The sequence below is a fragment of the Clarias gariepinus genome, chromosome 4 (genome assembly GCF_024256425.1).
Source record: "Clarias gariepinus isolate MV-2021 ecotype Netherlands chromosome 4, CGAR_prim_01v2, whole genome shotgun sequence".
NCBI classification, from domain to species: domain Eukaryota; kingdom Metazoa; phylum Chordata; class Actinopteri; order Siluriformes; family Clariidae; genus Clarias; species Clarias gariepinus.
In genome coordinates this window covers 14,177,990-14,200,768 of record NC_071103.1, presented here as the reverse complement: position 1 = coordinate 14,200,768, position 22,779 = coordinate 14,177,990, and the positions used below count along the sequence as shown (strand labels likewise).

General features: G+C 39.1%; 1 protein-coding gene across 1 annotated transcript; it reads right to left on the bottom strand.

Moving 5' to 3' along the window:
* Window positions 1-5,095: 5,095 nt before the first annotated feature.
* pitpnc1b (phosphatidylinositol transfer protein cytoplasmic 1b) lies at window positions 5,096-16,842 on the bottom strand. The gene is made up of 10 exons (XM_053493649.1): window positions 16,323-16,842; window positions 14,578-14,726; window positions 13,001-13,089; window positions 10,880-10,887; window positions 10,681-10,752; window positions 9,244-9,336; window positions 8,166-8,321; window positions 8,014-8,077; window positions 7,473-7,559; window positions 5,096-6,672 (listed from the first exon to the last, which is right to left on the bottom strand). The coding sequence occupies exons 1-10, from the start codon at window positions 16,368-16,370 to the stop codon at window positions 6,506-6,508; spliced, it is 933 nt and encodes a 310-aa protein (XP_053349624.1). The 5' UTR covers window positions 16,371-16,842; the 3' UTR covers window positions 5,096-6,505.
* Window positions 16,843-22,779: the final 5,937 nt, after the last annotated feature.

The following is a 22,779-nucleotide window of genomic DNA, read 5'->3' as shown; positions in this document are numbered from 1 at the left end:
TGCTTGTTTAGAAGTTTATTTTTTTAATTTTTGTAAAGTTATTTTTCAAACCCACTTAGATGAAAAAAAAAAAAAAGACTGGCAGTGCATATCTCTGTCAGGCTATGTGATTGCTAGCAAGACCAGCAGAGAGGGTTATGTTAAGCTCTCATAAGACGCAACAAAAAAAGCGTTCCCCTAATTGTTGGGAGTTTGGTAGTTCAAATCCTTAAATTCCTTCACAGTCATCCCCAGCCTCAATGTGACACTAGCCAATTTTGAGTAAGCGGCAGTTTAAAAGGTAAAAGTGGTTTGCTTTGAGGCAGTATGTGTTAGCTTAGCTTTCACTCTACCCAGTGGCTATGTGTTGTATAATAGAAGACAACTGGATGGTGGGTAGAAATTGAGAGATCACCAAAATTGGGAGAAAATGTAAAAAGAAATGTGTATGAAAAATTATCACATTGTATGAATATTTAATTATATATCAATTTTAATCCTTATGATAATTATATGATGTGGATTAATTAATGATTTCCAGTGGGCACAGATAAGAGAGCAGGATGTATTCAGGTATTCAGGTTGGTCCTATTGAGGGACTTATCAATTGTCTTGAGGGAAAAAGAAAATGACCAAAGTCCTCACACTAAAGATATCTTTAGGGGGGCTTCACAAAGTAATTAGTAATATTCTATTTTCTTGAAGATGATCTAGAGACCCCTTAAGAAGTCTTGAGTTTTAAAGTCATTCTATAGGTGACCTGAAGGCTAGTCTTCATTCCAACTGTGTTATTATGAAGTAACATACAGTAATATTGTACTGTATAAATTAACTTTTGTACATTATTGCAATTTAAACAGAAGTCGATAATGTAGCCTTATATAAAAATTTTATTTAGCATGCCAGTTAAATTTTAGCATTTAGTATGCCAGTTAAATTTTAGCATTTAGTATGCCAGTTAAATTGGACTTGTATCCTAACTCTAACACATACAACACATTAGACTACATTCAGTTGCTCATTTGAAGCATTTTGCTTCCTTGTAACATTTAAGCATATAGTTTAACAGTTTATATTTTAAGCTATACATTTAAAATTATCATTACTATAACATCCACCTAAACATTTTAGCTAAGCTAAAGCTTAGCTAGCTAGCTGGTGGTAACTGAGGTAAGTACAGTAGTTGTGTTGCAGCCAGGCATTGTTTGCTCCGCCCACATGACCATTTATGAAAAGAGCATGATAATACTATGCAAATATGCAAGCCAAAATGGAAAAATGAAATCCACTGGTAAGCTGTTGGCTAGCTGTATGTGACTATCTAGATTAGCTAGTCTGATCATTTGCTGGTTTGCAATATAAAAATCCCCTATTACATTCAATTAACATGTCACTTTGATGTTTGGTAGCCATTGCTGCATTTAGTTATAGTCAGCTGAATTTACTTTATATATTGTTGATAATCAAGGTGATGTTTACCACGTAGAAAATATAAGGGAAAATCTGAATTCTTTATGTATAATATACAATAGAATAAGCTTTCGGTTGGGCAGAAAAACATAGCACAGTTATGAGACTAAAACTACTTTTTTTGTCTATATAATCTCCTGCTATAATGAGACACTTATCAGAGTAGAAAGTTTTCTCAGTATGCCGGCACAGTGATCGAACATCTAAAACTCTGACCTCCCAGAGGATGTGGATGTGGCTTTGGGGGGAGTTCAGGACTGTACGGGGATGTGGCAAGAACTCCCAGACGAATTCCTGTAACGTGAAAGTGGTGTTCGTAAATAATTCTGTGTACAGTTTCCACAGACAGATATGTTTCTTTCACAAGTTGCTGTCAAGTTATTCATTGATTTTCAAGAATCATGTGTTTATCCACAGAGGTACAGTAGGGCCTTTTTCCCAAAATCTTTGCACCTTTCAAATGTTTTACTGTGGCTAAGAGTCACCATACAGTGCTTAAAATCTTTAATAAATGCGGTATGAAGAGCCGCACCACGTGATGTTTTAAATGATAAGAGCCCGACGCAGAGCTTTAGAGGGGGTCAACGAAACAGGAGTTTGTGAGAGTGCTTATTGTACACACGGGAAGACCTTCCCATTTGGAGATGGCGTGGAATTATTAATAAGAAACTTAAAAGGAAATAAAAGAAAACTGAAAACACAAAATAAACAGGCCGTCTACACGAGAACGGACAGCGCTCTGGAAACTGAAACAAAAACTATATCCTCTCGGGGCCCTTGCCCTTACCGAAGATTTAGATAAGAGCGAGGGAGAGTTGGTGCTTTGCACTACTTAACTGAGCGCGCGGTTGCTCGCACGCACTCTCTCACGCCGACGTCTTAGCCAGGCAAATGCTGGGGCTTTCCCGCAGAACAGCGCACTTTCTCTGTTTTGTATTGTCTTTTCTTTTCTCTCTTTTTATTTATTTATTTATTTATTTATTTATTTTTAGCCCTGACAACTTACCGGTGCTACCTAATGATCACACGAAGTGCTGTCGTATCAGGACGCTAATATAGACACGCCGCCAGGTGCGGCGCGTTCACCCTGATTGCGGCGTTGCCTGGCAACCGTGTGTATGAATGGCCGCGCCTTTGCCTGTTCAGAACTCCGCGTGGTAGCAGCCTGCAGATTTGCCCGTTTTTAACAGCTTATGCGCGTCTCTGCCTCCTCGCGCGACCCGCGTCGTTATAGTTTTATGGTTTATTCACAAGAAATTACATCACAAGAGCTGGTTTGACTTAAACTCCCCTTATAGAATAAATTAATAAACGTATTAAGCATCATTAGTTGTGACAATATAAAAAAGTAAGTTTTACCAAAGTTCAAATGACTGATTTCTACAGTTGGACTACATTTACTTCAGTCAGTATGTTTGGGTCTCTTTTAAACACTGATTTTATCTTAGCTAGCGACCCGAGCCATGTTGCAGTGTTACATAAATGCATAGAGTTACACCACATGCTTGTTAACAAACCTTATCCTCAAGCTGCTGGTGATGCTGAACCTTTGAAGTAACAAATTACGCCATTTCATTCAGGAATAACATCAATTGAACTCATTAGTGTTGTTTGGTCATTTGGGGTTCTGGCAATATTGACTTAAGGGCATAGCAGTAGTACTTAATACCTTCCCAACAGCCTTTTTCACTTTAATTTAGTTGGCAGACAGGTGATCCAGCGATTGCTGTGAATGTGTGCTTGTAAGACTGCAAGTCAATGTGGCTGTGTTTATGCGAATCGTTTTAATTAATCTCATTTATAAACCTGCTGTGAAAGGCTTTTGCACTGGGGCATCCTTCCTTGGCGAAGGAAGGAAAATGAGGGAGAGAGAAAAGAGAAAAATGGCACAAACATGGTAATACATTTTTAAACATCAGACCACAGTAATCAGATAAAATCCATGTTAAATGTTCCCTTCTAACCTACTAAATCAATTTAATTCAGTTTTATTTATATAGCACTTTTAACAGTGATAATTGTTGCTTAGCAGCTTTACAGAATTGAAAAATCATGGAACTGAGTTTGAAAAGTGTGAAGACATACCTGAGATGGCAGTAGGCAGAAACCATGAGAGGAACCATCAACAGGGAACCCATCTTCATTTAATTGATATAAGATAGCAGGCATTGATCTGCAGTCATACTGTGTGCTATGAAGCTGGAAGTTCAGTATAACAGGAAAGGTGTTTAAGTTAATATGAAGTCCACTTTCAATGTTGGGGGCTCAGGTACAAAACTTGTACAAAACATGTCTGTAAGATATATTTTTTTAGGACGTATCAGGAATGATTCACATTTCCCAGCAAATTTGTCACATTCTATTATTTGTATTTGTTTTTATACAGTTTTATATATATTTAAATCTTTAATCTATAATTTTATAAAATTAGAGGTGGAATATACTTCAGTAATCCTATTTCTTTTTTTTAATATAGATTCCAGGTACTCAGTCACTTCTTCTCTCATCTTGCCACTGATTGCATACTATATATCAGTTCAATGGGCTTCTGTGCATTTCATTTACAATTCAGTTTAAAGCGTCCGATCAAGTTCATCAGGGTATAATGAAACTATTAACAATCTTGTCCATTTGTCATCTGTGGTAGCTTGCTCATGCTACACAATGTAGTTAGCGTTATAGCAATCTGTATGTGTCTGAAGATGGATGAGCCACCACACTGCACTGTTGAACTTGAGGATGAGAGTTCCTATCTCAGTAAAATGTTTCAAGATACTGGAATAAGGCAAGTAATTTATAAAATATGTCTTTTTTGCCTCCCTTGAAGCCATGTACACTATTTAATCTGAAAACATTATTAGGAAGCTATGTAGAGTTTGGCATGCATATTGAATTTAATTGTGATTTTAGGCAAAACAGTGTAATTTTCACATATATAAAAAAATTTCAATCAATTTTAAAATTTCACATGTCGCTATGGATCTGAAGCCTATCCTGATAACCCTGGAATCAAGGTAAGCAAATTCCCCCACGGATAGGACAACTGTTCCTTGAAGTTGGCAGGATCATTCCAGTTTTTATCTGAGTAAGATTTTTACATGTTATTTTCACTTCTGATGATATTGATTTAGCAATACTTAGTTAGCAGAATGTTCCTGTACATGGACTAAAGAATGAGTGAGTGACAAATTTTTCCGCTTTCCCCATTTTTAAAATTAACTTAAGATATGATAATCAACCGTGCATGGTGGCTTAGTGGTTAGCACTGTTGTCTTGCATCCCCAGAGTCTGGCCAGGGTCGGCGTTTGCATGTTCTCCCCATGCTTGGTGAGTTTTTTTTGGTTACTCGGGTTTCAACAATACAAAGACATGCAGATTAGGAAAATTGGCATTCCCAAATTGCCCATATTGTGTGAGTGTGTATGTGTGGGACCTGTGATGTATTGGAACCCCATCCAGGGTTCCAATCCATCCTTCCTTCTGCCCTAAGTTTCCTAGGATAGGCTCCAGGCCCCTCGTTACACTGTATACAGAATAAAACTGTACTGTATAGAGTGAGTGTGTGAGTGAGAAAGCTATATAGAGTCTGTCATGCATATTGAATTGAATTATGATTTTAGGCAAATCAGTGTCATTTTCACACACATTAAAATTTTCAAATCATTTACACACAAAAATAGGATAAGCTCCAGGCCCCATGCGACCCTGTAAAGAATAAGTGGTACAGAGAATAAGTGAGTAAGTTTTGCACTTCCCACATTTAAAATAATCAACAACATAAATGAAATGAAATGAATTGAAACGAAATGAAAAGGACAAACACAAAAGTGTTATCCCAACAAATTATCATGTAATTCAGAGTCATGGAAGCCTACTGTACCTTATCTACATATAGTAATTAAGTTCTTTCATATTTTTGAGGTAAAGTAATTCACTCATTAGCAAAATATTATAGTTAAAATTTAAACTAAATGCCAGGACCAAAATCCAGGGTCCCAGACTGTAATTCAATCCAAGCATAAACACCTGGCCACTCTCGCTCACTTGCATACCATCACTGAAATATAAGCGCTCATACATATAAGAAAACTGGGGTGTATTTTTTTTTTTTTTTATAAAATATACTTCTAACGTCAACCAACAATGACCGGGCCTCAAACAATATATACAGTTATTATGTAATATGCTTACACAGTGATTCAAGGGGATGAAACAGATAGCACTTCATTCTGCAGAATGATTAATATGATTGTCACCTGTCTGATTGACAGATATATTGTGCATTCTTTACAAGTTCAGGTATTGTAATTAATTTTCTCTTTCATGTAGAATATGTGCATTGTGCGTTTGTACCACGGGGAGGTGTTATTAACAACTGAGCAAAAGCAAGTATGGAAAAAATGTCTTGCACAGGTTAACTGATTTTGAAGCAGGAAGTCATCTTCCAGGAGATCTAAAGCAGATATTGCTGGTGTATTTGTGATGTCATAATGGGGATTTGCTAGGGTTGCATGCGCATACTGTTTGACTTAGGCAGACCAGAAGGTGTGCAATACAACCTGTCAAGGTCAATGGAAAAGCATATGGGATTGTGTTAGGTTGTGTAAACAGGATAGAATACTAACAGGATTTATTGTATAGAGCAACTGCTCTGCAGGTGGGAAGAAGATTTTTTCACCCTTTTCCTTGGAACATGAATGGCATGGATTAAGAGTAGCTAGGGAAGCTAGAAACAGTGGTCCTGGCACATTCTGGCATCTGTGTAGTTCCTTGTAGCAGCAGTTTATACAAATGTGGTTGCATCATGTGTCCTGGAGGAAGAGTTGTCATACAATAGGAGACTGGCTAGAAAGTGTGCATTAAAATAATAATAATAATAAAAAAATAACCCTGTACTACTGCCCCCTCCCCACCAAAAAAAAAAAAAAAAAAAAAAATTTTGTGCATAGCTTATGTGTCTGAAAGATACATCTGATTATGGTTATCTTGATGGATTCTTCAACAGTGTTGAAAGGTAACAGTATTTGGCTGGTTGTTTCATTTCACATGTAGGATGTTAGTGTGATGATGAATTTAATCTCTTAGGCCCCCTGAATCCAGGGGAATGTGATGATGATGAAGAGTCTGTAATATCCACAGTGTTCACCCCCATCTTCATCAGTGATGCCGCATCCGTGACCGAGACAGAGCGGGATAAGGAGGGACGCTCAGGAACGACTGAGCCTGTGAAAAAAGGTGGAAGAGGGAGGAACAAGAGTGTGGAGGGGAAATTGACAAAAAGAGAGGCATTGTTATAGAGATACTCAAATGCGTGCTAATAAAAAAAGAAAATAAAAACATGGCATAACATTCACCTCACCTGCCTGATAACATTCTGGTGCAATGATAAAAAAAATGCATGTGCAATATGAGTGAATGTGGAGTGGAGAAGGTTTCTCAGTAAATTGCAATAGTGCCACTTTGCCTAAAGGGGCAGTAGAGGTACATGCCTTATATGCGGCATGTTGTTGGATGAGAGCATGATGGTTTTTATCATGAGCTCAAAGTCAGAGGATATCACCCACTGGACTGTAATTACTGTCAGGATTATCATTAGCTGTTGCACGTTTGCCAACAGAAAGCGGTGGGAGGCTCTGAATGACCCTACACTCACTCTCTCTCTCTCTCTTACACACACACACATATACACACACCACACACACAGACTCATGCATGCCAGTAGTGTCATTAGTGTAGTTTAGCATGGGAGGATGATTTATGTTGCTTGTACAAAGACAGGGTGAGCATGGCAGCATTAGACTCTTTAAGATCATCCCTGCTACACAAACCCTGCTCTGACATCACTTGCTCTCTGTCCTCCAGCATCCGCCCTTCCCTCCGTCTTACACACATTCCCCTCTCTCCTCCTGTTTTCTCCAAATCTTCCTCCTTATACTCAGGCACTCTCCTCATTTCTCTATCACTGTCACTCTTGATCACTCCCCCTCCCCAAATCCTTTTTTTCTCATGCTTTCAGATGCTACCTGAGCCACTCATGTCGGTCTTCATCTTCTCGTTCGTCTCCTGCTGCAGCTGCTTCTCAAACTCCCTCACCTCCTCCAGGCTCAACCCTGCCACAACACAAAAGTGGAGCCATGTTAGCCAGGCACGCACCAATCCACACACCAGCGCTTGATATGCAGGCTACGCAGCATGCGTATAATGCCCAAATAAGCTGTACAGCAATGACTTGGAGCGCTTGTATTAGAGAGGGCTCGTCAAGCAAAAGAGTTTAATGTAATGTAAGGTCAAAATGACCCTTTTTGTACGAATTCCATTGCTTAAATTACAGTACTAAAAAGCATTTTTTTCCCCAAACGAAAAACCAATTTTAAAAGATAATATTTATATGAACTAAGGTACAAGTATTTCTAAGGGTATTTTGACCTGAGGGTATTAAGGAGAAGTGAAAGCAGAGATATTAGGTAACACATTTCATAAATTGAAAAAGAAACAGGCTGTTTGAATAGGACAGGCTGAACATAAGAATTCATAAAAGAAAATATTATGAAGCTTTATACTTACCATGCCACTCATCTATCCATGCCACTGCCTGTCTGTGTCCTACCAAGAGGATGTCACGGATATTCTACAAGGAACCAAGAATCATTGCTATTAATGTACTAATAATTACTGAATGCAATGCCATATGGATAAATCCTGGGACGTGTTCCCACCCTGTGAATGAACTCTTCTGTCCGGCCCTGGAACCCATAGACCTCGAAACTGCACTGCACTCGCTTGTAGGAGCACATGATGGGCTCTGTGTTATTTCTCCAGCCGTCCACCAGGGGGCCGCGCCCTGTCTTAGTTGACACCCAGTTGCTCAAGTCCTGAATGGGTTAATCAGTCACATATTACAGAGTACTGTACATGCTACACACAACACACATATGTGCATGCCTGAGTGAGAAAATGTTCTGTATTAATAATGCGTTTTTGGCCGATTCTGATAGAAAGACAGATTTCTTGTCTAATCTGAGGTGTTGTAATAAGTATGTATGCCCTGTGGCCTGATAGTAATTACACAAACCACCTAAGATGCGCTGCCTCTCTGTAATAATTAGCAGAATGGGATTGAGCACTCCTATATCAGGTTTTGTTGCAGTATCCTAGCTAATCCCTAATTGACAAATGATTTTGTCTGTTAGCTTTTACAGCGGATAGGCGTAACAATAAAGAACGATTTACTGATTTACTACTACGGAAGAGAATTTCCTTCAAATCTTGAAGCTGTTATTTATGTGTTTAAGCATGTATCCCTCACTTCATGGTGACCAAATATCCCTGTAATAAAAAAAACTTTGGTTCAACTGATCAACATAAAGAAAATTCCTTTATACTTATATATATAAGTATAAAGGAATTTTCTATAAATTTCTATAAGAGATGCATTTTATATATATATATATATGTTAGGGGTCAGGGTAAGTGTATATTTTTTCACTTTGACATTCAATTAAAATAAATGACAAAGATAGTAATATAAAAGTGTGTGTGTGTGTGTGTGTGTGTGTGTGTGTGTGTGTGTGTGTGTGTAGGCTAATATTGACTTTAGTCTCTGGCTTTTTAGATCTGGCTCACAGCTCATCAGATTATAGCAGGTTAAACTGCTGTTTGTGTTTGTGTGTGTAAGGGGCATATTTTTAAATCCAGGTTGAGACCTAGTGCCTAAACGAGAATAAAAAGACACTATGTGATAGTTTTTGTTAGATGTTAGATGTACTGTAGGTGTAAGGCAGAGTGTAGTTATACCTCGTATTTCTTGTAATACTTGTCAGGAATCGGGTCGCTCAGTATATCCAAGAAGGAGACGCTGTCTTTCGGGGTGGGTTTGTCTTCAAACACCTTTAGGGGTGACATCAGAGAAAACGGTCACTGGATCTTTGAAATAGTACGAGTGACAACACAGCAGTGGCAGGGATGAGAATGCAACTCACAATCATTGCATTTCACATGCTCACACAAGGGGTCTGAGAGCTGGAACCCACTAGCCAAATGTGCTGAAGCCTGGAAGGCATTTTTTTTTTTTTAATAAGTCATGCCAAAAATCGGAAAAAAAGCAAACATGAAAAAATTTCAATTTAAACGAAACCAATGGATGGAAACACAATGGGGCATGCAAGCAAGCAAGGTCCTTGTCATGGAATGATTCATAATGCCTTGTTATGAAATGATTCATGATGCTGAGCCGAAATATCTGTACAACTGTAGAAACATACTTAAACACACCCTTGGCATGAGACTATATATAAAAAAATTGTATAAAATACACAATGACAAAAGACAGCCTGCAGCAGTCAAAGCCAGTGATTTATGCAAACTACTGCAGGCGAAGGGATCTTTGCCCAAGTCTGCTCACCTCGCAATTGAGAGCGAGCCACAGAGGGAGCAGAGGCAGAGCGGCCTCGGCTCTGCGGCGCAGCAGGTGCCTTTTACAGCAGGCAGGATGAAAGCGAGGAGAGCTGGACAGGATAAAAACAAGCAGCGTGGGCTTCTGTCATCAGTGACTACTGCAATATCAGTCTCTGTGTATAAGTCTCTGACCTACCTCCTCCTCTTTTTATTTATTTTTTACTTTGCCTTCTGCCCAGACACTCACTCTCTCGCTCTCTCTCTCTCTCTCTGTCCTTCGCACTATGGAGTGTTGCTTCAATGTTTGCTCTTGCTCTTGTCGGCCGTGTTGACACTTTTCACGCATGTTGTTTCCCATTATCCTCTCGCAAGCATTTGTGAACTCGTGTGTTTGTGTGCTGGAACATTTGCTGAGGGAATGTCTGGGTGTGTCTATTTGTGGGTAGATCTGGAGCGATGGCGTGGAGGCAAGCTGGGGCTTGTACAGCCCTCATTTGCATGGCTTAATAAGAGACGGCACTTTGAGGATGAGCCAACTTTTTGTCAGGTGCTGACTGCATTCAGACGAACATCAACACTATCAAACCTGGATTTACTCGACTACCACACACGTGGCCTGCCTTACAGTCCGAACAGCATCTCCGCTCTCGCTCTTTTAACAGGCGCTGAAACTAAAACAAATAGATCTTCCTGACGAAGGTCACAAGCAGAAAGGTTCTTACAAGGACAGTAAGGGTGCAACGTGCGGGTGAATACGTAGCTGTGCTTTAAAAAGATTAGAGGTGTACGCACCTTGACACAAACACACACACACACACACACACTCACTGGACTCACATTATCATTGCTGCCATTGTTGTTCTCGAAGTGTGTCTCGATTTTGACGCTCAGCTTGGGAAGGAAGGAGCACTGGGAAGACAGATAAAGAGAAAACGAGAGAGAAGGAGAGACACAAGAGACTAGTTGTAGTGTATGTATGTATATGCAGGGGGTCTGTAAGTATATCAGGACTGCATCAGTGTATGAGGCTACTTACTGTGTATTCTGCAGCAAACAGATGCAGGTGGAGTAGGAAGCATTGAGAGGAAAAATAGAGTCAGAGCATTATGATCAAGGATTTCTCTGGGGCAGGATAATGAAAATCACTATGTTTCACACACTCATGCATTCCTGGCAGTTTATATACAGCATAGGGAAAAAAGAATAATAATAATACATACAAAAGAAATACAGTACAAATATGAATTTGTTAGGCTTATGGCTTATAGGATTTCGTTATAAATAGAGTACAAAACCACTACACACACACACACACACACACTCACTGGAAGACAAACAGGCAAGCCATTAACTAGCTCTTTCCTTTAAACCAGAGAAACCTTGTTCTTGTCATCATGCTTTCATGTCATTTGAATAATGATGGGATGATATTTACTGCTGATGTGTGATAGATATGGAGAAATGGGATGAAATAAATTAGCCTCAGTGCACACAGAGTTCCAGGCTGTGTAACCATGTGACGAGATTCTCACTGATAACTGCATCAATCTACAGTCCGAGCTCAGATGTAATCAGCCATAGCTTCTATATGATAACATTGTGTATATTTTTATTTTCACAGCTGTTCATAGTGCTGTTGTTTCACAGCCATTGTTTTAGTTAAAAGTTATCAAATAAATTATGCTACGCTGAAAAAAAGAATCAGTCAGATGCATGTCAAGAGCTTCAGTTAATGTTCACATGAGAATAGGGGTGGAAAAATGTGATCTCAGTAACATTAACCATGCCATGGTGGTTGGTGACGGAGGTTTGGGTTTGAGTATTTTAGAACTGCTGATTGATCTACTGCGCTTTTTACACTTTTTTCACTAAAGTCTACCCAAAATTGTATGAATCACAAAAACATCCCATGTCTGGGAAGGTCTGCAGGATGAAACAGCATTCGTGACAACAGAGATATACACTCACCTTGCACTTTATTAGAACACCTGTACAGCTGCACAGTCATGCAGTTATTCTAATCTGCGCTATATATAATGTCAGTCAGTCATGTTTACACAAAATGATGTGAAGAAAAAAAAAAAAACTTTGAATGGATGGTCTGCAGACCCAAAAACCTTGTTGACAAGAGAGATCAGAGGAGAATGAGCGGAGTGGTCTGAGCTGACAGGAAGTCTGCCAGGAAGTCACCCTCGACAGGTATCCTTGAAGAAACTTCAAGACTTTTTCTGCATTCTAAAGATGGTGTGAGCATTAACTTAAGCTCTTGTGAATCATGTATCTTCATGGTTTTTTGCTTCATGATTGGCTGATGAGATACAAAACTGTATGCATGTACAGTTCTACCGCTGTCCTTAATAAAGCAGATATTTGGTGTACATGTATAGAACTGTGAAAAAGTATTGAGCCACCTCTCATTTCAGTATAATAGATTAAATTTATTTATATAGATTCATTGAAGGAAATTAGATTTTTTTAACAACCTTAGCAGCAACCCCATTTCCAACCAATCAGCATTCAGCATCAGCAGTAAAGTAATCTCTAGCCTCATCACCTGTCATCATTTGCACCTGTTTCTTACTGGTCCATGTGTTAGATGTTTTTTTTTTTATGCTTGAATGATATTTAGACAGAGGCATGATGGAGTAGTGGTTAGCACTGTGGCCTTGCACCCCCAAGGTCAACGGTTTGAACCACACCTGTGTGCGTGGAGTTTGCATTATCTTCCTGTTATTGGTGGGTTTCCTCCCACAGTCCAAATATATACACATTGCCCATAGTGTGGATGTGGATGTGTGGGTGTGTGTCTGTTCTGTAATGGATTGGCCCCCCTGTCCAAGGTGTACCCCGCCTCTTACCGTAAGTTTCCTGGGCTAGGCAGCGCAACTCAAACCAAACCCCCCACCCCCCACCCACCTGCGTCCCTCTGTACAGGACAAGTGGTATAGAAGATGAATTAATTAATTATCCAACTAAAACTACTGTGAGGGTCAAAAACCTACCAAAAATGAGAGCCAAAAACATCCTTTCACAATTTTTATTTATGAAAATACAAGAAAGTCTGACTCTTTGGAAGCCAAATTTGAAGAAATAAAGCTGGCTCAAGACTTTTTGCACAGTACTGTATGTTTATCTGTATTGGATTATTGTTACTAACCTGTGATAGTGTATGGGTAAAAGTTCCAGGCCTTTTCTGTGACATAAAAGATCATAGGGACAAACTTCTTCATCCAGGAGGGCAATTTACTGCAATATAGTGGTAAAAAAAAAAGATGATAAAAAAAAATGCATGTCATTATTATCAGACACTTCTATCAGTATTATCATGTTGCTCACGTTGGCATAGTTGTGCGAAGTAAAGTAAGTTAAAGCTGTTAACTGCTGACAGACCTCTGACACATAAAACTTTGTAGGCTATAAAATCAACCGTTCACAAAAATAGAAACCCACCAAGAGCGAGAGAGAGAGAGAGAGAGAGAGAGAGTGGGACAGAGAGCGTGAGAGAGAGAGACCTCTGTCCTCTAATAAATGACAGCAGTACAGATTTGTAACCGCAGGAACAGAGTGATAGATGTAGGGACAGATGGGTTGGTGACACAAAGATGAGATATGATGAAAAAGTTATACATGTAGGCTGTCATGCCTAAAAGAAAGTCTTCGTCTCCCTTTATCTGTCTCTCTGATTCTTAAGGGACATGTCACCATGGCACTTTCTATCGCCTGAACCATTCCAATATCATAAATGATTTCAGTATCAATACTGAAATAAACATAAACTTACAGTATTTAGCCATTAAGAAAATCATGCTTCTGTCTTTCCTAACACCTGATGGTTTGAAAATAATTTGTTCTGCTTCTGCCTGTAAAGTCTTTTATGTTTTAAACTCTCAGTCCCCAAGGCTGTGTGCATGCAGGTTATGTTTGTGTGTTTTGTTTGGTGTATATGTGTGTGTACGGTCGACGTGCATCAGTAGTAAGTTACTCTCAGCGTAGTTACACCAGCAGTCCAGATAAGAGCAGAGTAGAAAATGTTTTGAACGATTCAAGCCAAGATACTTTGCTTCACAAGTATGTGGCTCTGCAATTATTCACTCATTCTTCACTTGCTCCTGATTCAGCATGCATAATCTAAATGCTAATGCCTGCGAGAATGCAACACTGATTCAATTAGATTTGAAGCCTGGGGAAAAAAAAATAAATAAAAAAATCATCATATGTACAACTTTAAGAACTGCCGGAACTGTGAGCGATGTTCATTACATGGAGCTGAAAACAGTTTACAGTTGTATTTAAGATGGAATTTCATTCAACTTGCATTCAAGCATCACTGATGAATGATATTTGGAAAAAGGGAGGGGAAAAAAAAGTACAAACACAACTGCTGCAGCTTCCTGCGTCTTTAAGAGTGAGAGGAAATGAGAGTGTGAGCGAAGAGATCACATACCAATTAAAAGATTTAAAAGCTGAATAATTAGGGTTGTGAGTAAAAAGGAAAGATGCCATGTTAAGCCTTTATGCTACCTGACAAACCTGATTGAGGCCAGGAAGGGAGGTTATAGGAGAAGGAAATTCAGCCAGGAAATTTGCAATGCTGCTAGACCTACACCTTATGATCCAGAGCCTATTTGTCTTTCTATACATAGTGTAGCCGTGTTTTTATCCTAAGGAAGCTTAAATGATCAGGCAAATGGAGATAATAGTAAAAGTGTGACTGAGCAGAGGGTGTCGTCTTACCTGTTGAGGTAAATACGCTTCTCGGTGACTTGACCAAGTCCGTATTTAGGGTGTGTATCAGGCTCATTCCGGACGACCTCAACACCATCTCCTCCCTCGCTGTGCTCGTGGCTGTGCTTACTGATCATGTACAGCTGGCCAATTCTGTACTAAATCACATAGAGGGAAGATTTCTTTTTTTGTTCTTTTTTGACATTTAAATCTCTCCTTCTTCTTCTTATGTCCCACAGTAGTTAACATGTGTACGAGGGCCGATCAAGTCAAACTGGGACTTGTGATGAAACTGATTGACATTTACAGAAGCTCTCAAGGTTGATAAGACTGTGAGCGTCAGGAAAATTATTTGAATAACGTAAACGTTTTAAAAAGCAGGTCATACATCCGGAACTTGTGGAAGAGACACACCTGTCTGTGGGGACTTTAATTGCAATCATTCACAAATACCGCTGAACCGAACTAGGCTGGGGGCTATTGACACATTCCCCATACAGTCCTGATCTCGCTCCAAGCCATTTCCACATCTTTGGATCTTGATGGAAATGGCTTGGGGCTGCGGCATACCGAGAAGTCTTTCTACCTTCGAGGTATCCAAGCGTGAGTGAAACACTGGGATAAGTGCATTAGTAAGGCAGGGGATTACGTATATAGAAAAATCACAATCAACAGTCCTGGTTTGACTTGAAAGCCCATCACATTTTCTTTCTTGCCCAATACTCACAAATTACGTAACACAAGCCTTTGCAATCCAAATGTGCTGTGATTTGTTAAGCTAATAATGCAACTCAAATGGTATTGAATTCACTTTAGAGACAGAGAGAAAGACTTAATACACGCCTTTGTTCTCAAAGAAATGATTTCACTGTTCGGTCATTTTATGCTGCCATTTTTTTTTTCTGCAGCCATTTTTGGAGTTATTTCTTCGAATAATTGCCCTCCTACTGTTCTATCATTAAAACCACCTGGCCTGGCATGGTGGCACTTTCTTTATCTCTCCTTCATTTGTGCATTTGTACACTTTCACTGCTTTATTAATAATCGAGGATTGACGTCAGCTTTCATTTTCTGTTTAATATAACAAAAAAAAAAAACAGGAGAGGCCCTCTGACTCCTCACTTGACTATTTCCTCCTAAAAGACGCTCATTCATCATCCCTCCTTCATTGGTCATCCTCAGCAACGGCTTCAAGGATGTGTCGATAAAGTGCGTTGTCTTAGCGGTTATCTGATTTAGTACGACCAAAAACAACCCAACTATATCTTGCGAGCTGCAGTGAATGCCACTGATGCGTTTGTGTGAGCGTGAAGCTGGCAGACCTGTCCATCCAGTGGATATTGCTATAAAATGCCTGATAGTATTTCATAGTCTTTTGTGTTTACTGAGATTCCTGCTTACAGCTTCTAGTGTTAAGATTTTAACCTGTCTAACTTGTTTAATAAAAAGCAAAACTGCCAACCAACCAACCACACACACACACACACACAAACTGTGGCGGGTTCTTGTTCCACATATAACTTTCCCGGTCTAAAGTTTGACATTATATGACATGGATATGGTTAAAGGCTAAACCTGATAACTCAGGTCAGGTTCGTAGTAAGTTCACCCTGACTTAGCAACAAGCACATAAACATCATCGTCACGTACATTTCTGTGAGTTTACCATGTAAACAAACATAGACTTTTTAATGCCGGCACCCGCTCTCACACGTATGTTTACAGACACGCTCAAACGGCACACATGCACTTACCTCCTCCACAGTGAGAGGCATGCATATTCTGTACTCCTTCATCAACATGGTGGCGTTATGTCAGATTTTCCTGCTGTCTATCCCGGGCTTGTACTTTCTTGTGTCTCCGGAGTCTGTCCTACCTGCAAACTTTTGTTTGCAGTCTCATTTCAAACAACGTCACTGTGTACTACAGTCGCGTGTTTAACTCAGTTCTCTGTTTCACTTTGTCACTTGTTCCAGTTTCTCACATTAATCCTCCCACTCCGTCAGTCAGTCAGCTCTGCACTTCCTTCTTCTGCGGTTCACACTGAGCAGACACTACTTTAACGTCACAAGACAGTAACTTAACCCCTTTCACCTTACCCTTATCTCGCCTGTTCTTGTTTTTCGCTTGCTCTCTTGTAGATTCTCTCTCCTGCCACATCTACCTGGAGGATCATGTTTTGATTTACAGCCTTCCTGTGTTCCGTGCTCCACCCGTTGACTCCACACTGCTTCCAGTGCCTTCTGGATTCCTTTCTTCTCTACTTATCCTACCTCTGAGCCTCCCCTTCTTCCCCTTGCACTTCCCTCCCCCTTTCCTCGACCTCCTCTTTTACCTTACTCCCTCACCTGAGGCACAGCATTTTCATATTAACCCTCTGACTCGTTCTTATCTCTGACACACACACACACACACACACACACACACACACACAACCATACACAACCACACACACGTTCCTCAGCTACTCTCGGGTATTTAATCTCACTTTGTCAGCCTACCTTTCCATTTCTTTACTATTACTGAGATCATGGAAAAGAATTAGAAGATAGTAAGAATAAGTTCTGGTCTCAAAATCTAAATTTCTCTGCCGCACTTACTAAATGAATAATGCTAATTGAGGTCTACTCCTTACCAGCACTTGTGTGAATGGACTTACTCAGCACCAGCAGAATGTTGCTACAGTAGGTGCTAAAGTCCAGGGCACTAGGGAGATTATCGATTATGTCAGGGGCAAAAAGAGGACTGGATGGCCTAAATAATGCTGGACATCCTAAAAATCCACAGCAAGCTGGTGGCTCAAACGAGTAAATCTGGGTTAATGATCCAAAGGACAGCGGTTAAAGCCCCAGCACTTCCAAACTGCCACCGGGCCCTGGAGCAAGTCTTTACCCGTCTCTGTTCCAGGGGTGCTGTAGCATGATCTGTGCTCTTACCACAGCTTCCTAACAAGCTGAGAATGGAAAGAAAAGATTTTTTTTTTCGGTGAAGTATATGTGACGTCTTCTTTTTCTCAGGTTCTATGTGCACTGTTACTCAAATGGGGTTTAGGGCAATATTCAGCACCTCTGTTGATCCTAATAACCCTCAAATGAAAACCGCAACCATATGATGTGTCGTATGATATTTTTATTACAATTTAATTCCATCTTACACCAAGTTGCTGGGAACATAAAAAAAAAAGTCACATAGACAAATAACAGTTTGATGCAAAGTGCATACACACCTGCTGAGACGGTTATCGGTAATGTAGAGTGTTTATTGGTTCTGCGCTACAGTTTTAACCTTCGAAAAAGGCAAAGCAATCTATGGACTATTTTAACAGCAAGAGAAGAGAAATAAAATTACATGGCAACTGTAACCAGAAGTGGAAAGCAACACATTCTGTGTAGTCTCCTTACAGTACATGGTTCAGTTTAATGATAGTTTTAAGTATAATTACATAACAGTTCTTGTACTTTTATGTCAGTGAATCAGAGTGATAACAATCTGCAAATTATGCCAGCCAAAACCCGTGGAGATATCGACATGTCACAGGTCAACATCCAGCCAGTGGAAACATGCACATGTAAACCATTAGCTAGCTGAGTGAGTTACAGTAGACAAGCTTGTCTGTTCTTTTGATGTTTTACAGTCTGAAAACTCTCTATCAAACTTAAAATGTTCATTTGGTGTTTGGTCATTTTTATCTGTTGTGTTTAAAATATCTAAGTCCTTCTACAACCTTCATGTACATGATGTACATAAATATTATTAGAAAATCATGATTTGCTCATTTAAACATTGGTATAGTTGCATCGTAAAAAAAATTTAAAGAACAAATCACAGCTTTGTTTAATAGTGAAAGTAAAAGCATTTTCACAAAGAGATTAGGATTGAATAGCTGTTTGGCCATAAAAAAAGACTTGTTAGTGACATTAATCTGTTGAAAGTAGGAGCATAAAAATGAAATTTTGGAGCAATAAAAAAAAAAAAAAAAAAAAAAGAGTCCAGATTGACCCTGTTCAGGAACAATGTGTATGTCAGGGTAAGAAGGGAAGCACATGAAGCGATGCACCCATCATACATAGTACAAACTGTACAGACCATAAATTGATTTTTTTCCCCCATCTCTAATAGCAGATGAATATTCCAAGACTCAAATTGTGAAACAGTGGGTCTGGGAACATGAGGAATAATTTTCACACATGAATTGGCACCACATTGTGCACCATAATCAAAGATAATGAAATTGAATGAAATATTAGAGAGGGCAATTTTCTTTTGGTCAGACAGTGTACAGAAAGTAGTATTCATTTTAGCATCGTTCATTTTGGCAATGTTCACGTTACCAGTCTGAAGTGACTCAATTCAGATTTTTTTAACATTAATGTGACATAGATATGATTTTTTTAATGTCTGTCTGAACCTGATGTTTTACAGATAGGAGGAACTTTCTTATTGTGATCCTGAAACTATTGTATTTATGATTAAGGCATTTGCCAGACACCCTTATCCAGAGCGACTTGCATGTATCTCATTACACATCTGAGCAGTTGAGGGTTAAGGGCCTTGCTCAAGGCAACTTGTGGGTGCTGGGGATTGATCCTTGGACCTTCTGCTCAGTAGTCCTATACCTAAGCTACCCCCACTTCATTAAAAAAGAAGTTGTCTCTAAAACCTCTGACTGGTAATATGAACTCTTGACAATGCACACCTGTGAATTAAAAAACATTCCAGGTAACTACCTCGTGAATCTGATAAGAGAATGCCATGGGTGTGCCAAGCTGTCATCAATACCATAGTAAATATATCAACTTTTAACAATCTTCAAGACATGGTCATGTGACTTCAACAAGAATGGGCAGATCGGATTTCACAGCAGTGCTAAAGGAAGGCGCTAAAGCGGGGCATCTGGCTTTCTTCCTTCTTCTGGATCTCAACAAATACAGCTGACTAACTGCTTGTTGTTCTCCAGAGCAAAATCTTAAGCAGTATTTGGCTAAGATACTGTAGCTTCCACTATTGGAATGAACGAGTGGTCAGACAAATATAATGTGTTTTTACCCAGATAACATGAGTCAGGCGACGTGGGTCAGATAAAAGTCACTTTATAATTATGAATATAGAGCATCATAACATGCAAAGCACCATGATCCCATGAAAAATTAGAATTTAACAATGTGGCTTGTGTAGCCATAATGTGAATGTAGCCTTTGTTGCTACCGACTAAGTTTGTCTTTTTTGAGGTGAACGATTACTATACTAGTCTTTTTACTCTAGCGAGTAACTCTAGCTTGTATGCACTCCATCAATGACCACATTAAACATATTCAGGTTGAATAACTTTAAAACCACCACTGGGATTAATTAAATACCTACCATATTTACACTCAATGTTATACAATTATTAGGCAAAGTTTATATTAGTAGACAGGTTGCGCAACCTCAGTTTAATCACTGATGATATTTCTAAACTTGTTTTTAAACAACTGATTGTTAGCCCTGGAGCACATGAGGAATTTTTCCATTCCAGTTATACCTGATTTTTTTTATTATTTTTATTTACAGTATATGTCATAAAAAACAATATCAGTGTGCTACACTTGCCAGCTCCACTCCTTCTTCTTTCCTGATGTGCACTTGTTTTTATAGCAGTGCAGGAGAATCTTTCAAAGAATGGAAAATGAATAGTGACAAAGAGCGTCACATGGGACATTGCTTTGCCGTCAATATTAAACCTATTCTAAGAAACTTCCTTCGGGTCTCAGCATGCTCTCCTCAAGGGTTGCAGTTTAGGGAGCCAAATTACAGCACACACACATGCACGCATGGATGCACACACTCCGTGTTGTCGCAATGCAGACGAAAAAAAATAGCATAAGCCACCGAGGGAAACTGATTTGAACAATGTTTGATTTTATTGGAAATCTTGTCTCTAATATTCAGACTCCTCTGCAGTCCATACTTCCACTTTATTTCAACCTGTTCAAAACTGTAGCTTTTAACTGAGAGACAGCCAGAAGAGATAAGTCTTCAACTGGGCCACTCTGTCGTGATTAACCGCTTCTTTAAACAACTAGTGAAATAGAAAAAGAAATGCAGTTGCATATTAACCTGCAGCAAGTTTCTAAAACAATTATGGTTCTTGTAAAATATTCATCTCTTAGCACAATCCATGGCATGGCTTGATAAATAGTTTATTCGTTACTGGAAACGCATTTATAGCATTTGGCAGATGGCCTCATTCAGAGAAGCTTACATAAGTAAGGCTTAATGGTTTTTATAGTATGCTTTTTATGCATTTTTTGTAATTTGCTTTGTTTCATTTGGGTGGAAAAACAATGAGAGTCATGAGTTTTGAAAACTGGACATGTTCTTGTTTAGAATTACATTCAAATGCTTATGCAAATGGTAAGCATATAAATGGGTCACAGTGGTATTTGGTTGCTACACCTGTGCCGGAAGTCCACTGAGGTAAAATTGGCGGTACTACAGTATTGAAAACAGCTTGTTGTCAATGCTTTTTTTTTTTTTTTTTACATGACTAACTACAAAAAGTGTTAACCTGCATTGAAATTTCTCATAGATGAAGTTATAAAACCGATTGAGATTTACAGAAGACCTCAAACACAGTAGTAAAACATTTAAATGGTGCAATCTTCCAAGTGATTTGCATACTGTATGTTTGGGCCATTAAAGAAGTTCCTGGGAGGCCAGTGTTTCGCACACGAAGCAGGCAGTCCAATCATATCTCTGACATACTGAGAAAACTTTCCAAGCACTAGTGAAACACTGAGACACAATCAGTTTTAACTCTAATAACTGTGATATTTTATTCTGCAGAAAGAAATTTTAGTTTGACTGTTCACACAGATTAAAAGAGAAAGCAGTTTGTTCCTATAGGTCTTGTAAAGGTCATACAGAAATGCCTGCTGTGATCTGCCTGTGATTTTTATCTTTCTTAGAATGCATACCACACTGAAGTGTAGTTCTACTAATTTAACCTTAAAACAAGATGATTTGACCTCACAAGTACTGTATGTTGAAAATGTAGCCAAACTCACTTAATCTAAATTGATGTGTGCTCAGTGTAAATTGATGTGTCCTCTAGTGGTAAGGTGCCATTAGCGATGGTAATTTTACACTAATGAGTTTCCTGTGTATTTGATCATTAGCTGTCATCAAGAAGAATCAGCAATCAAGGTGCAATAGCAGAACAGAGCGAAGACTTGCAAATTTTGGAGGGCATGTGACTCTACTGTGTCCGCTGGACTTGAGCAATGTCGTCTTCTTTGGCAAAAGAGTAATACCCAACAAATCTCATATCAGGATCTAACAAGGATACACACAATGTTATTGGGAGAAAATATGATGTTGTTATACAGTATGAGAAGAGTGGGGTCTCGTGAGGGTATTGTTCATTGACAAATCCTCGAAAAACCTACCACGTACAGATGAAAGAAGATGGAAGTGTTTCCAAGATGCATAACAATATTCATAAATTCGAACTGTTTCATTCCATTTGCACAACACAGTCAGTTCCCATGATGATAAAAGCCTGCTGTTTCGATTGAGCATATTTCACACTGATCAAATCAATCCTGTTATCATTTTTAAAACGGTTACATTATTGACATAACAAGGCTTCAGCAAGCATTTATTGTATGTTCCAAAGTTTAACACAGTTGAACAACCTTTAATGTAATTGTTAAAGTGCCAGCCTCAGGCAATGCTGCTGTATGTGGAATGTAATTTTGTGGCACCTCACAGCTGATCTGATTATGCCGTGTAATTTATCTCTCTGCAGTGCTCCATCCTCCCCTTGTCCCATTCTTGATTAAGGGCTACTTCTAGTATCCATTTTTCCAATACAAGCCCTACTACATCAGGCCGAAGAATGAGGCACATTTCTCCTGTGACTGATATACAGTATCTCTGACAGAGAGATGGGAGAGAGAGAGAGAATGGAATGTTCTTTGCAGCTAAATATTCTGTAAGTTACAGGCACTTAATGAAGTTTCTATGAGCTACAGTATCTGACTTTTAGTACATGACAACCGCAGAGAGATTAATTAGTCGTTCCCTCACATTAGCCATTGACCAAGATTTGACTCCTAGGATAGCTAATTTAACTTTACAAGTGCCAGATGGAAATATTTTACATAATCCACACAATGTGTTTAAACTTTAAAAAGCTGATCAAGTCAAACATGTGCCGTTAACAGCTCA

What these genes read in the sequence shown, in the direction of transcription:
- pitpnc1b (XM_053493649.1), bottom strand. Translation starts at nt 16,370, where the DNA reads ATGTTGATGAAGGAGTACAGAATATGCATGCCTCTCACTGTGGAGGAG. An exon ending in ACAATGGCAGCAATGATAAT is followed by an intron (nt 9,337 to 10,680) that starts GTGAGTCCAGTG and finishes TCACCCCTAAAG; the next exon opens with GTGTTTGAAGACAAACCCAC. An exon ending in GACCGACATGAGTGGCTCAG is followed by an intron (nt 6,673 to 7,472) that starts GTAGCATCTGAA and finishes CTTTTTTCACAG; the next exon opens with GCTCAGTCGTTCCTGAGCGT.